At 37.9% G+C, this 16,303-nt stretch overlaps 1 protein-coding gene across 5 annotated transcripts in view; it reads left to right on the forward strand.

Annotated features, from left to right (window-relative positions):
• The window catches only part of SPPL2A (signal peptide peptidase like 2A), a 28,202-nt gene that overhangs the window by 6,803 nt on the left and 5,096 nt on the right, over window positions 1–16,303 (forward strand). For 2 of the 5 annotated variants that reach the window (XM_062629033.1, XM_062629052.1), the window contains exons 5-15: window positions 2,607–2,740; window positions 4,884–5,035; window positions 6,263–6,359; window positions 7,714–7,815; window positions 8,711–8,792; window positions 9,082–9,156; window positions 9,866–9,922; window positions 10,078–10,131; window positions 10,554–10,653; window positions 11,488–11,565; window positions 11,917–12,077. In XM_062629033.1, coding sequence (XP_062485017.1) covers window positions 2,607–2,740; window positions 4,884–5,035; window positions 6,263–6,359; window positions 7,714–7,815; window positions 8,711–8,792; window positions 9,082–9,156; window positions 9,866–9,922; window positions 10,078–10,131; window positions 10,554–10,653; window positions 11,488–11,565; window positions 11,917–12,077 — 1,092 coding nt within the window. Of the gene's footprint in view, window positions 1–2,606; window positions 2,741–4,883; window positions 5,036–6,262; window positions 6,360–7,713; window positions 7,816–8,710; window positions 8,793–9,081; window positions 9,157–9,865; window positions 9,923–10,077; window positions 10,132–10,553; window positions 10,654–11,487; window positions 11,566–11,916; window positions 12,078–14,146; window positions 14,181–16,303 lie in introns of all 5 variants that reach the window. The other 3 variants (XM_062629044.1, XM_062629069.1, XM_062629061.1) reach the window with 3 other exon arrangements.

The following is a 16,303-nucleotide window of genomic DNA, read 5'->3' on the forward strand; positions in this document are numbered from 1 at the left end:
TCTTTTAAAACAAAGTATCCTTTCTTCAGTGTGGCTTTTTCTGTTGTTGTTTTGTTGTTTATTTGGTGTTAAGTAGCTTTGCTAGCAGGAGTTGCACTGCATGTGTTTTTCAGTGAATAGCAGAGGCTAGCACTAACCTGTATAGTCTTAGCTTCTTGGATTGAATTTGCAAGCTTACTTCACCATTTCTGCTCTTAATCTTCAGAGCTGCCATGGAAGGTTGTCTTAGGTAAGTATGCAACCTGAAACCATGCCTAGACATAGAGGAGTTTGGTTGTTTACTGCCTGTTCCCATTAAAGATTTGCTCTTGCCAAGCATTGACATGACTGAAGGTTTGTGATGATTGTCCTCACTCTGACATAGTCTTGATGCATACTGTGTTTTGGTTCAGGTTGTCTTCTGTTTTCAGATTTGTTCCTTCAAGTAAGACAAGTGTTGTTTGTTTAGTTGAGTGGTTTTAAGATATGCCCTACTAACATGAAGGGACCTAGGGCAAGGTTAGATCCCTAATTTGTTCTGAATCATCTCTGTACCAGGTTACTGCTTAGTGTTGCTTGGAGTGATGTCATACAGAATCACTTATGTATAACTGGAGTAATTCACCAAAGCAACTTCGCTAGCAGATTAGTGTGCCACGTGGTGTCTCATACTGCTGTTCAGTCATAGAATTTGGTTTTGTCTTATAACGAGACTGCCTTTGTAAAAGTAATGAGGAACATAGCATAGACCACAAGTGATCCTTTCGTAGTTCTGATGGCGTTTTTTCCAAAGCCTTCTGTCATGTCACTGGCAGCTGTTGTTTTGAACGATACATCCTGCTAAGAAGCTGGCAGCCATTGTACTCTTTCCACTACAGTTGTATGTCTGTTTTAACTCTTTCCAAGGCTTCCAGTTTTCTCCTTTTATTTAGAAGAGACAGCACAAGTCTGAGGGTAGCTACTTCGTGTAAGCATTCTTTCTACTTTTTCTTACAAGACTTCATCTCTGTTAGCTTTCAGCATTTGAATCAGGTATGAGTCTTGATAGCAATAGCAGAGTGTTACCAACCTTCTAGTGAGTGGATAGCTTTCTTTCTTAACTTACCCGATGTACTTGATTCTAGTGCTCCTCGTGAAAGTTGGGACTTTGCAAGTTCTTAGTGAAGAGCAGAGTAATAGGACCAAAAGGAAACAATCACGCTAGATTCTAATGTGAATTAGATCTTATAAGGCTTATGAAACTTAAATGAAAAGCTGTATTAAGACATGTTGGAATCAAATACTAAAAACGGATAAGCCTTCAGGTTTCTGGGGGAAGGGAGGTTGGTGTTTTTTTGTGTCTGTGCTTTGTTTTGTTTGGGGTTTTGGTTTGTTTCTTTTTTTACATACAGAATGCTGTAATTTGAATAGTTTTTTTTTCCTCTAATGTTATTTTCCACTTGATACAACTGCAATGTTTCATTAGAATTTAATCTTCTTTCTTGTTTTCTGAACTTCCAGAACTTCAGGCAAAGGAATGATTCTGACTTCTTTAGCCTGCTGTAAGGTTAATATATGTAATTAGACAATTCGGATACTGAAATAAATCTGCTTTCTTCACATTTGGCCAGTGTATTCCACTACACTACTCAGCTTCCCATTCAGTCTCTCCACTGCCAGTTTGATCTTCCTGTAGCCAAACCTGCCTCGCATGTTCATCTGCTCTCTGCATTTATCCCACATGCAGGCTGTTAACAAATCTGTTCTTCTGCTGCATCTCAAAAGACTATTTTCACCACATGATTGCTGTAGATGCTTTGATGTACTTTGACTACAACAGCAAGCCTTTCTTCCCTACCACTTTCCATTTCCTCTCAAATTATCATTCTTTCTTTGTGTTTTTTATATCTCACCTTTCAGTCAAATGATAGCATCTTAGTTTTGCTTTCAAAATTTTGGTACAATTAGGTATCAGTTATGTCTCTGCATGCTTTCCCATCTCCAGTGTCCTTCAGCTGACTTTTTATTTGGGTCTTAAATTTTTGAAGCAGTGTGAAATTGCTCTCTTTTCTTTTGAATCCATTTCAAATCATGCTTGTGTAAAGCTGTTAATAAGTAACTTTCTGCCACCTTGAGTTTTCACTGTGGCCTGTCTGAAGCATTGTGCCTATATCTGAACTGTGACTTTTGTGGTTTCAAGAGGTAAAGTAAACCTCTGCTGATACCTCAGCAGACCTGTGAGTTTGTGTTTCAAGTTGATTGACTTGGATATGCTTTCCTGCAGAGCAGACATCTTTGATAGTATTTGGTATATTTTGGGGATGAGAAGCATTTGAGCTAGAGGCACAACTACTCAGAAGTGTCAAAAGAATGAAAAGAAGTACCATTTTGTTGTGTGGTATCTACGTTTCCACAGCAGTAGTAATAAGGTTGTTTTCAAACCTGATCATCCTGAAAGGTAGCATGGAAAGCATTGCTTCTTTACAATGACCAGGGAAAATATATGAGCTGTCTTGTGCAGTATGTTGAAAATTTGCTTTCAGCATTTTATAGATTAAGAGGAAGAACTCATGCTGTGCATCTTGTTGAAAATAAGCCATGTAATTTCTTTGTTGTCCTTACAAACCAACTTGCGTGTTGTTTTTCAGGCACTTGGAAATGAAGTTAATGTGACCCTGTATTCACCACCTTTGCCAGAGTTTGATTACAGTATGGTTGTCATCTTCCTAATTGCCGTGTTTACAGTGGCACTAGGAGGCTACTGGAGTGGAGTAGCAGAACTGTAAGTTTGTTAAATGAAGCTGCTTAAATCATGTGGACTACAGATTTTGTGGAAACTGTCACTGTGTTCAGTGAGTAATGATGTTCTTTTAGGTTGGTAGTTAACAAATTAAAAAATCTAGGTCTAGGTCTGATGAGCTGCTTTGTCATGAAATGCTTGAGCACTGCAACATCTGAAAAATCTCCAGAGGTCTTTAAGGAACTTTAGTAGTAGATTGTCAAAGTCCCTGAGGGACAATGCAACTCTTGGGAGGAGGAATGAATTAACATTTTGGCAAATTACCAAATACCCTATAATTAACGTCATAATATTGCAATATCCATGATAGAAAGTAGATATTTTAATGATACCTTTAATTGCAGGTAGTGTCTGAATTTTCAGAGATCCTTACAACTGCTTCATCCCAGCTGGCTGTGCAGCACCCTCTGGGATGTCTAGGCACCTCATTCCCGTCACTAGGAGCATTGGGGAATGTGGTTTGGTTGTGTTTGGGTGGCTCCAGATAGTTAAAGTCCAGCTGGGCTTATCTGCTTCGGCTTCCTGTTATCTGGTGGAGCAACAGAACCAGGGGCAGTAGCAGTTCTGGGACTAGGCTGGGTCAGGGAGGCAGCAGCAGTTCCTGTGCAGGGAAGGAGAGGGAGTAGAAGCGTGGAATGTAGCAAATGCAGAGAAATGAGGAGTTACAGGGGGTTCTGCACCATGCTTGAGGGGTGTGCAGCTTTGTTCGTTGAAGTGAAGCACACTCCATGCACACAGCTCTTTTTAGTCTGGGGTTTCACTAGATGCAGTTGGCCTTTAAGAGCATGGTGTTACTCTGCAGTATTTCTTGGGTGCCTGCATGCGTGTAATGGGCCAGTGTGTGTTGCTACCATGGGCTTCCCATTCTCAGTGGTGTTCTAGTGCTTTGCTCCTCAGAACAACAGGGTGAGAATTGTATGTGATAACTACATCTTTCTCTTTCCCACTAGTTATGCAAATCCAGTGATTTTAGAGATATTAAAGAAGTAGAAGGAGGGGTGGGTGTGTTTCTCTTTTTAAAGGTTGGATCTGATTATGCTGCTTTTCTTACCCTGCAGTGCTACAGGGTGTGCCTGCACTGAATGCTAAAATAACAAAATGTGGTGCTGTCTCCCATACTGCAAAATACCTACATGTAATTATATGAAACTTGTTAGAATGCAGTTTCATACATCTGGAGTGTGCTTTTTAAAAAACAAACAAAAAAAAAGCTTATTCAAAGTGTGTCCTCTGAGAAAATGATTCATCTAACAAAGTGCCTTACTGCTGGGGGAGTTTTTCCTTTTGAAGGTAGCTGTTTCAGTGCTGAATTGGGCGTTTTGTAGGTAGGTTCTAGGATTTGTCAGGAACATGCTATCTGATGGGCAAGTTGCACTAGTGTCTGAACTGAAGAGTGGAAGGGCTATCGGCTCAAAGAGTAAACACAATTTAAGTCTCCTTATTTTGCATGGTGAGGTATAATTATGGAGTATGTATGCACAGAAATCTTACTCCCAGTGCAAATCCCCAATTACACCCCCTCTCTTTTACGTACTCTGTAATTATAAGGTGTAAAGGTAAAAGAACTAGTCCTTAACTAGCTTCATTCTGCTGACATGAATGGGTTTTGCAGACACTTAACGCCTATTGTGGAGGTTTTAAAACAGTGTGTAATACCCATGATTTCAATTTATCGTAGACATATTTATCAGATTGACTATATTTAGCCCAAGAAATTTTGTAGTCAGAGATGATACTCTAATAGAGTTGAGCGTGTGCATCCTGAAAAGGAGCTGAAAAGTTTTGATATCTAGCTACTTCTCCTCACGTATATTCGGGGTTTGGCTGGCTGTACTCCTTAGTTGGCAATCGCCACATAACCGGAAAGGAAGGAAGGCAGTTAAAAATCTTTTCCTTGTGATCTATGCTAGATTAGAAGTGCATATCTCCATTTTAAAAAATGGAGTGAAACTCGAACAATAAGCATACCAGTTTTTTGTTCCTTTAATAAAGTCTAATAATGGTATGAAGGATTAGCCTGAAAGGCTGTGTCAACCTAAATGCTTTGTAACTGCAATTCTGGTTATAGTAAGACTTTTTCATAACCTGTCATCTAAGGTAAATATTTGTCATTCTTGTAAAACAGTGAGAATTTGAAAGCAGTAGCAAGTCCTGGAGTGAGAGAAACAAGACAAAAGAAGGAAGAAAATGTTACTTTCACCCCTGTAACAGTTATCTTGTTTGTTGTCATCTGTTGTGTTATGCTGGTCTTGCTGTATTTCTTCTACAAATGGTTAGGTAAGAAACAATGGATGATCTCATATGACTTGTTTTTCTGCATGATCTTATAGGTGTCTGAGTCTAAAAAGCTCAATTTCTAAACTAAAATTAATATAATTTTGTAATTGTTCTCTCCATATATGAGTCAAGGGTTGAAAAGATGTAGCTGCTACTTAGAAGCTTTCTTCTGTTATCTTACAAAGTTTTCCTTGACAGTGCTTATTCTGAATAATGTGGAGTAGAGGTGCCAGTGACTAGTAAAGAAAGTATATGATGTATGTTGATGTTTTTGGAAGGGTGGCAATGATAGCTTAGTGGTGTTTAGAGTGAAAACTTCTGCTCGGCATTGCTACATTGACATTGAGTTTGTGGTTGTGGTGTCCTAATTAAGTACAGGGGAAATGGCATTGCCATAATAGAATAAACTCAATCATGCTAGTAATAAGCTAAGTTCTTGAATGATGCAGTTCTACTAAAATGTAATTTCCAAACTGTTGGTTGATTTATTTTTTTTTTTTTTTCAATAATCTCTTTATAGGTATCAAATTGCTTTTAGTCAGACCTTCACTAGCAATAAACCCCCTCCAAACCAACAGCAACAAATCCCCAAAGTAACTGGCAGACAACTGTCTTACTGTTTATGAATGTTTCAGGGTGCTTACCATAAGTTAGAGTGCACAATATACTGTAAGTTAGAACATGAAATACACAGGGTTTTCTCCTAGCCAGGTGGTTCCTAACTACATACAAGTTTTTGGAAGGAATGGGGTGTTTAGTATCTTAAAGTGCCACCTAAATGATCAGTCAGATCTTGGGGATATTGAAATCTTTAGGCATAAACAGACAAAGTACTTAAAGGGAAAATCTGAAGTGGAAAGTATTACCAGAAATTGGGAAAGCAGGTAGTTGTAAGATAGCACTTTGGTTTTAGTTGGCTAAAACCAAATAAAAGTATGTGAAAGCAGTAACAGGTGACTTCTTCCTTCTTAAATAAAAGGGAACAAAAATTAAAAAAAAAAGGGGGTGTTAATTAAAAACTTTCAGACCTCCCGTCTTTGCTTAATGAGAACTCTTGTCATGGCAGAGACAATCAGAATTCAGCATTTTCTGTAATCAGCTGATGTATTGAGCAGTACTGTAACTGTTAACATAAGTTGCTGTTTATATCAAATGTACATTGTTGTGTTTGATTTCTTTCCTATTGTATTTTGTCACTGATTCCCATCTTCCATTCTTTTTATTTAGTGTATGTTATAATATCAGTCTTCTGCTTGGCATCTGCAATGAGTCTATACAACTGTCTTGCGGCATTAATAGGCGAAATACCATTTGGGCAGTGCAGGTATTGTACACCTTTCACTTATTATAAATGGAAGATTTCTTTGGGGTATATTCTGATTGCTACTCAAGGTAGTGTGAAAACACAAGAGAAGTTTGACAAATTGTTTCCTAAACGGTTTAGTATGTGGGATTGTTAAAAAACAAAATTACAAGCTCCTTTAATAGATATTAGAGGCATTTGTATCATAATTAACAGTTAAAATAGTATTGTGGGACATTCACTGCATTACTTTTATTTGCAAGCATTGCTGTAAGCAAACTTAAAAGGCTCTGCTTGGCCATCTGAGCTCAGCTTGTGCTCACTTTGGCTCACTTCGGTATGCTTACTCAGGTGTGCTCACTTTGTTCATCAAGGAACTCGGTAAGGGGGAATCCTGCACACTTGGCCCTGTTTCAGGCAAGTACTGTGCTATAGGCAATAGAGTTGTTTTTTTTCCTTTATGTTGGTCTGTCACAGGTACAGTACAGATTAAGTTTTAATTTTCTTGTGAAGGCAACACATTGCTCATGTCCTCTGTGTTAGTGGTTACAGTTGTAACTCAGGTTGTGAGTTATCAATGTGCAGATAGCCTTGCCTTACTACTCTGAGTAGGTATTCTGCAGGTATTAGTGAGTATGGGAATATTTTCCTCCTCTGTATTTTCACATTAAAAAAAAAATCCTGGCATTTAATGCAACAAATAGTTCTTTCCCCCAGAAGAACAATTCTTATAAGCTTGGAAGCCTAAGATTGTGTTTGCATGTTAGTACAGGATATTAGTGCCAGGTGATCCAGTAGCCCATCAAAGGCAGAAATCAGGTAGAAAAGACATTAGGTTTTGTGTAAGCTGTAGGACAGGCATTTCTTCTGTCAATTAATATCAGTTCAAGAACTACCCCAGAAAATTGAGTAGGCGGTGGAAACAGATACTGGCTCACAATTTTGCAATACATAGTTACTCCATTTTTAATCTTGGATTGTGTGTCCTAAAATTGACTTTCACCACTCCCCCCACCCCCCTTTCTGGAATTATGATGTCTGTCCCTCACTGACATAGTTCTGTTGGTGTAGTTGTTAAATGACATAGATTAAATAAATTCATCCGCTTGCCACCTTCTCTGGATGTGTTTGCTAAAATGAGGACTGGCCATCAAAGCCCAGTTTGATTTATCTTTGGGCATGTTTTAAACTCAGCCTAGAGAAGGACTGGTACTGGAGTTGCCAGTATAATGCCACCTAAGTCTGGATAGAACAAATGGGCAAAGGAGAAGCTCTGAAGGTGAGAACACCTTGTCAGCTTAAGGACCCATGATAGCACAGGCATGTGTTTTGGCTGTTGCAGGCTTTCTTTTTTAATTTAATTATTTTCTTTTAGGATCGCATGTTGCAACAAAAGCGTTGAAGTGAGGCTTATTTTTCTTGCTGCATTCTGCATAGCAGCAGCTGTCATCTGGGCAGTGTTTCGAAATGAAGATAGGTAAGTGATGCATTCTGACTTAAAAGAGTATTATGAATAATTGTCATTAATGAACTTCCCATCATATAACTAATGCTGGAGCATAGCATCTGTCTATACTCAGTCCTGATTTCAAAAAAGTCATAAGTGTATTTATGAAGCTTAATGAGTATGGGAGTAATAGAGAACAAAGCTATACAAATGAACTGTGTGGTACTTTGGAGTTACAAAAAATTATAAAGATGAGGAAGAACTAACTTGATTGTTAATGAAGAAAAATAGTGCAGAAATAGCCTAGGGACTGCAAGACCTGTGCTTCCTGTGGAAGCAGAGGACCATAAATACACAAATATTGTAGTACAATCCTAAGTAGCATCTTGAGTCAGATATTAAGTAGGGCTTCCAATCAAGTGAGCCACCATACAAGTTAACACCAAAGCCCTGTTGTGGCCTCTGTTCAACTCATTTTCTTTGTAGTGTGCTGATGAGGTGTCCTGGTTTAATCCCAGCCACCAACTAAGCCCCAGCCAGCCACTCACACAGTCCCCCCTGGGATGGGGAAGAGAACTGGAATGGTAAAAGTGAGAAAACTCAAGAGTTGAGGTTAAGACAGTTTAATAGGTAAAGCAAAAGCTGCACGTGCAGCGAAGCAAAATAAGGAGTTTATTCACCACTTCCCATTGTCAGTCAAATGTTCAGCCATCTCTAGGACAGCAGGGTTCCATCACGTGTAATGGTTACTTCAGAAGGCAAATGACATTACTCCAAATACCCTTCCTCCTTTAATCAGCTTTATATGCTGAGCACAACATTATATGGTGCAGAATATACAATATAGCAAAACCTAAAACCATTATTGCACTTAGAGTCCAGCAGCAGTTTGAACAATATGTAAAAATATGTTCTTGGTTTTTAGGTGGGCTTGGATTTTGCAAGACATTTTGGGAGTTGCTTTCTGCCTAAACTTTATTAAAACACTGAAGATGCCGAACTTCAAGGTACTGCAAGTTGCTTACCTTAAAGAAGTATTCTAATGCCATGAATCCAAGTTTAGTACCAGGAAGTAGGTTTTCAACACTGAAGAAAGCCTATAAGTTAAGAAAATCTTTAACATTTTTAATAGAAATTAATCCTGTTCTATATGTAATGCCAGGATAAAAACAAGGAGAGGTAGGGGTTGGTTCTTCCTTTTTTTTTTTTTTTTTAACATACTGCAGTGGTACCAGAATCTAGCTGTGCAGTCCTTGAAAACCTATGGGAATATTTTCTACTTTGTTTTTTTTCCAGTCCTGTGTGATACTTCTGGGCCTTCTCCTTCTATATGATGTGTTTTTTGTCTTCATAACACCATTTATCACAAAGGTATGTCTGTGAATTTATCTTTAAAATAAAACAAAAAATGTTATCTAGTCACTGGGGCAGTATTTTTGTTGAACAGGTTGGTATTTTCAGTATTCTCAGTGCAGGAATGCTGACTTCCTTTTCTTCATTTGAGGCAGCAGTGGCCTAAACTTTCATCTTCTATGGGCTGTTGAGCATAATGCTTGCGTACGTGCCATAAATTCTGTTAAATTACTTAAGTTTTCAGCAATTGCATGGCCAAAAACAAGCTGTCCCCAATTGTGTGACAGTACAATGATGAGAAATTGCTGTCCTGCAGTTTTCTTCCTGCTTTTGCTTTCAACACCCCTATATTGAAACATGCTGTAGTACTCTCTGTAGTGCTCCTTTGCAGCGTAGTGTGAACTGTAGCAAGTGTACCTTTTATTTTGGAGCAGAAAGCTCATGGCAGAAAAAACTGACACTTTTTTAATCTTAACTTCCAGCTACATCTTGTGATCTGTTTGTGGTTTTTTTCTGAACAGTTATTTTAGGCTGGAATATGTGTTTGCAGTGCAAAACTGTACTGCATGATACTGTTCAATACTAGTACATTTGTTTGGATGTTCAGGATTTTTCCAGTCCTGGATTCTAAAATGAATTTAAAAAAAAGTGTTTTTTCTTTTTTAATGTAGTATGAATATTTTGGTATATTAAGCCACTAACTTTTGAAAAATAACCTTAATTTCAGAATGGGGCAAGTATAATGGTTGAAGTTGCAGCTGGGCCTTTTGGAAACAGTGAAAAGGTATGAACAGTTGTTTTAGTATGTGCAACAAAAATACTGACACTGCATAGCTAATTCTTAATGTGCTTTTCAGCATAACTTTCTCACAAAATATAGCCAGCTTCTGCTATTTTCTTTTAAGTATTAAATACCTGTTGACTTGGGTTTGATCCTAGAATGATGGAAACTTGGTGGAAGTCCCTACTGAACGCTCAGCTCCCCATGAGAAAGTAAGGATTGTATTTCAGATATTGGATTTTTAAATTATTCCCTCTGAAAAGACTATTCTTTTGGGGAAAACCTGACTGTCCAAATTTCTCTTCAGGGCCTGGATATCGTTGATTCTTTAGCTAGGGTAATAATCCAGATTTGTAATTCCAATTATATGGTTTGATGCTTTAATTTTATTTGTGTGTGCACATATTATCTGTAAATCTGAATTTCCAGCTTACCCGCTGCCTTAAGATTTACCTACTCTCTATGTTGGTTTCTGGTTTTACTTCAGGTTCTACCTATTTTGAAGTTCTGCATTAACAATAAATCGGTTATATTTAAACTGTTTATTAATTTAAGCAAACAATCAAAAAAAGCTCCCAAACACCAGGATGCTTTAGATTAGATTTATGTGGGCTTCTGAAATACTGTTTTACAGTTACCTGTGGTTATTAGAGTGCCTAGACTTGGATACTCTGCATCAACACTGTGTGACATGCCATTTTCATTGCTGGGTTTTGGAGACATTATTGTACCAGGTGAGCAAGTGTTTTTGGCAATTCTAAATTATGATTAAATATTTAGGGTTTGATTGTCAACTGACATTTCAGTTTACTCAACAGCTAAATCAGATGCAGCAGTTTGGCTTGATCTGTTATGCAGAATGCAGCAAAAGCCACAATATAAGACAGCTTAGTATGTTACAGAACACTTACATGGTGAAGGGGGTTTGCTTTTCTTTCACACTGTGTTGTGTAAATACAAGTCCCACAGATAAATGCAGTTGTCAGTATTAATTAAATCTCACTGAAATCTCACAGAAAGCAACTTTTCTGTGACTTCATACTATTTTTGTATCCTAGACTACCTAATTGGAGGTGAGGTAACGGAAAATATATTATCAAATTTTTCCATCTTTGTCAGCAGAGCTGAGTTTTGCCATAGTTGGAGTCTTGAGCAAATGAAGTCAGGCACAAAGCACCACCATGTGAACAGTGTGCAGGCAAAACTGCTGATTGTAAAAAGCGAGCATTAAAATCCTGTTGAAGTGTTAGAACTAAGTTGTTACCCTTCTGTATTAACAAAGTGAAAATAGCACAGTGTATTTAGCTTGCTAAAAAAAAAAAAAACCAAAACCTTTTAATACCAAGCTCACTTGGCTGATTGTGGTTTTGATTTTCAAGACTTGCTGTAGAATTTCTTAAACTGGTTCTTGGCTTTCCAGAAATAAATGGGAAGAAGATAACATACAGTAATGGGGTGTCTTAACATAAATTCTTTTTGTGCTGCTTTGATCTACAGGAAGACTGGGGAGAAAAAAAAAATCATGGCTAAATATGTCATTAATCTTTTGTTTTGTTTTTCCCTTCAAGGGCTTCTGGTTGCCTACTGTCGCAGATTTGATGTTCAGACAAGTTCATCTTCTGTATACTACGTTTCCTGTACAATAGGTAACTTGTGATATTTCAGCAATCTTGAATCTTCATACTAGCCTTTTTTTTTTTTCCCCATAAATGGCATAACCAGATAGGTTTCTTCAGGTAAAGGCTCAGTGTTGTCAAGAATCTTTTTATAATATCTTTAATGTGCCTGCCCATATTTAAGGTGAGCATTCTTTATGGTAGTCAGTTGCTTAGAGAAAGCTTGCAAATACAGAGCAACCTATTGTCCACCTTTTTTTTTTTTTTCAATTATATTAATGAAGATGTTACTTAAATAATAAATCTAGCTTACTAAATGAATTATTTAATTTAAAAAAATCTCCTGTTCTTGATAGTATGCGTATAAATATCTTTTTATAGCTTATGCCATTGGTATGGTGCTGACCTTCATTGTTTTGGCATTAATGAAGATGGGACAACCGGCCCTTCTCTATCTTGTCCCATGTACACTCCTCACTAGCTCATTTGTTGCTTGGAGGCGCAAAGAGATGAAGAAGTTCTGGAAAGGAAGCAGTTACCAGGTAGGCTGAATATGTTGTAGTTAATTCTTTTGAGTGTAGGCTTCTAGAAGTACTTCATAATGTATTGCAGGTAATCTATTTTTTGCTAGTCTTCATGTTATCTTCTGGAACTAATAAGGAAAAATAGTTGTTATGCTTAGAAAATCTTAGTCTAGTAGTTGACAAAGCAGAACAAAGCTTGAGGGAGATAAATAGCTGGTTCACTACTCATAAAAAAAGTAATTTGTCCTATTTTATTTTCTTTGGAATGTTTTTGGGTGTTTTTTTTTCATGTTTTAACATTCCTCAACTATCATCTTGATGTGGTATAACATGAGTCACTGAACTAAGCATGCAGGTTCCAATCTGCACTAGTCCTCTCTTAAGAGACAGTTAAGTTGGTGGTCAACTACAATTTTAGAAACTTTCTGGCATAATCAGGATTATATGAAGCATTCAGCAACAAAATAGCTGGGTGGTTATAAAACTGTTTTCTGTCACAGTGGTGTGCACACTGCCATGGGTATTCTGCATTACCCCTTTGGTTATCTCTGACGTTACCCAGGAACTGCAGTCCTTGAATCCCACCAGCTATCTGCCTCTCCCTGTTGACATGTGCACGTTCCCCCTGATTTGACTTGCTGTGGTAACACAGTGTGCCAGTAACTCTTGTGAGCTGGCATGCATCACAAGACAGACCACTCTTGAGGTTACTCTAGATCTTGCTTGAGACCTGAAGTCCAATATTGTTTGAATTCAGAAACGATCACCTGTATCTAGGCTGTGTGGAACTCAGCTCAGAGAATGGATAGTCTGTTGCCAAGGGAGGTGGGTTGGCTCCTGCCTTTTCAAATTTGGTATTGCAAGGTTTAAGTCAAGGTGGTGATAATTCTTGTCCGACTGCAGGCATGCAGCTTCTATAGTAGTATCAGTATTACAGTATTATCAAAACTACCTTTTGTTGATCTGACTAGTACTCTACACCTGCTTCAGCAGGAGGTTGGCTAGGTATAGAATTACTAAAGAGGCCTTCAGCTTTAACTACATAGCTTATCTTTGTCTACAGAACCAACTCTCTTCCTTTTTTAGATCCAGCAAACAGGAATGTTTCTCTGTAGGTCAGAATGAATTTGACTTGCCATGCCTTTGGTGACTGCTGTTCTAAAACAGTGTCACATATAGGAAGCCCAGTAACTCTGGGCCTGTTGGGGGATGGAAGAAAGCTTTGCAATTTATTTTTCTCAGTTGAGTTCCAAGTAAGATTGGCCTGAGCAGATTTGGCAACACCCTTTAGGGAGAAAAATTTCTTGCACTTCTCATAGGAAAACTCATACTTGGAAGAATTATGTTGCCATAGTAGTTATTTCCATGTCCTTTCAACTGGTTTCTTTAAGGATTAAAACTAATCTGAACTTCAGCTTGTTTGAGGTCAGATGGCTTCATTTCTGGCACATCTTAAAATGTGCCAGAGAGAGCCCCCACTCTACAACCCCTGAGTTAGACTTGTCTGTAGTTGAACACCTCTGTGTAACTTTACTGACTCCTATTTTTCTGTAACATTCTGAAGAAGATTTTCTACATTATTTTTTTCCAGAGGGTGTTATTCAAGTTGCACTCTCAAAATGCTGCAGTGTTGATCTTTCTCCTCACATGAAGATGAATTTTGAACTGTTCTTACCGAACTTACACGAAAACATGCAAAAAAACTATCCCCAAACCAACCGTGCACACAGCCCCAGGGTTGAAATCTCCAGCTTTCATTGCTCATTCTGAGGAGAAAGAATATAGAAAGGGGACTGTATTTTTTTGCTACAAGGGTCTTTTGGACTGGAGCAGAGCTACCCCATTGATAAGGGTGGCCAGACTTCAATAAAGGTTTGCTTTGTCCTCATGGAAACAGAGCAACCTTGCAGACTTCTTAGAGCAAAGCGCCCTAAGAATAGGGGTACAAGAGCATGTACGGTGTATTAGGTGACTAAACTTCATGAATACTGCTGTTTGTTTATAGACCATTAGTTAGCTTTTTTGAGTTTTGGGGTTTTCTGATTTTTGTTGTGTATGATTTTAATAATGGAATGAATTTTATTTAGGTATCGGACTCCTCCAGGACGCCTTTGCTGCAAGGTGTGATTATAGCCTTCTTTTAATGAAACTTTATTAATCATCTTATGGTTTCTTTTTTTCCCCTCTGCTTCATCTTTTCCTTTGAGTCTGTCTTTTAAATTTTTTTCTGAGTAATTAATGGAAAAGGGTAGCAATGAAGATGAGCTATAAATCATGTTTTGTGCTTAGGTGTTTGGGTTGGGGGTTTTTCTTTCTTTCTTGAAAGGAATATAGGAAAACTTAAGTACCAATGGAACCACGATTCCTAACCCTGAAGGCAGGCTTTGTATTCCTCTCTACTGTATAATTTCCCAAATCCCTAGGAGTGTCTTCGAATACGTAGAATTGGATTTAGTTCCTCTGCCTATATGGAAGTACCTAATTTTTCTGTGCCACTGCATTGACATGAAAACCTGCTTTGTGATCATCACAGCTGTGTTGTCCTCTGTTATAATGTTCAGCATTATGAATTGTCTTTAGTGTCATGTCTATAGTCCCTCTGTCATCTTACTACTCAACAAGTACACTTGTCCCGTGCTGTCTGTAGTGTTTGCAGTGGGATAGAGAGCAAGGATTCAGACCAGCTTCTGTGGTCCTTCTGCACAGCTTCTGCACTGCAGTGAGAGGTTTAACCTTAGGCTGTAGATCATGACTGCTAACACTGGTGGTATTCAACTGTCCACTGTCCCAAACACAGTATGGAGAGAGCAATACAAGCTTTCAAATGTCATATTCTTGCAGAATTTTGTTTTTTAAATCTAATCTTGAATTGTAGTTGGCAGTCTAGTTATCCATCTGCTTATAAAGCATAGCTTCTCTGCCCATTACACTGAAGACAGTTTGAGATGGTGAACTCTGCCTGTCGTAAATTCTGAACTAAAAAGTACTTTTCTCATTACCTTCTTTCTTCTAATAAAGAGTATTTTAACAATTTAAGTCTCATTAAAAAGCCTTAATAATAAATGAATTAGATACAAACCCAAGAAGAGATTAGGAAGTGGAAGAGGTTGAGTGCAAATTAAAATCAGATGGCCTGACCATATTTTTATAACATCAGATTCTTCTGTCTTGCTGCGTGCAGTCAAGTTCTTGGATAGGATTGTTAAAACCAGTTTTTCAGTTTCAGCTTTATACACATGGGAAATACTTGACTCCCTAAGATAGCTCTGAGGTCCCATAATTCTTAGCTGGGAGCATTTCTGTTGCTGCATAATAATGCAGTCTTGAATTGTAGTTATGCCACATGTGGCTTTATTATGGAGTAGACTTGAGCTGTAATGAGTTGTTGCACAGAAAAAACATTTTGACTGTTTACTGAAGCACAGTAAATAGTGCTTCACTACTCCTCCAGCTTTCTGGGGAGAGTAATGTACCTACTTTCTTCCCACCAAATGTAGGAAATGTTGCTGCCAAAAAGTGTACAATAAAGGTTTTTTTATGGGTTTTTTTGGATTGCTTATACTTCTCATTTATGCCTGCATGATAAACTTATTTGATACTTACTTCCCAGTTATTTATTTTAGAAATACTGTTTGTTTTTTGTATCAGTACAGTCTATGAAATCATTTTAGTAACACCATGAAAAGTCTAGTGGACTAATGCAACTTTGAAGTCTTGTAGGTAGAATAGTCCACCAACTTTCAGAGTCTGTTAATTTGAAGTGTTCAGCAAACTTTCTTATCTCTCTTTGAAGTAATAAATCAACAGATTTGTCATTGGCATGTTACACAGCATGCACTTGCTGTTAGTACTGTCATTTTAAATCAAGTTTTTAGACACTTGCGAATTAATCATAGCTATAGGTTGTTAAGAATTATGTGAATTCAACATCAGAGTGCATCTTGCAGGCAAGTGTGTGCAGAAGTACTGTGTACTCTTCTACAGGTAGGAGCATGTATTGCCATTTCTAGTTTAACTCTGTGTGTGGTTTGGCAGGGATTTGTTTGTGGGTTGTTTGTTTGTTTGCTTTTGGTAGTTCACCGTGTTAGGAGATAGCTTTGTAAAGCTATCTAAATCTTTGTAAAAGACATTTATGTTTAACCCATCTTGACACACCACATCCCTTCTCCCCTTAAAAACTGTCAGGAATTCGGATGTGAAAGAAAAAGCTTCTGTATCTTCCTCAGCTCTCCACAATGTATGGT

The sequence above is a fragment of the Pezoporus occidentalis genome, unplaced genomic scaffold (assembly GCF_034315485.1).
Source record: "Pezoporus occidentalis ecotype Australia unplaced genomic scaffold, CSIRO_AGI_Poc_V1 ctg11, whole genome shotgun sequence".
In the NCBI taxonomy this organism is placed as follows: Eukaryota; Metazoa; Chordata; class Aves; order Psittaciformes; family Psittacidae; genus Pezoporus; species Pezoporus occidentalis.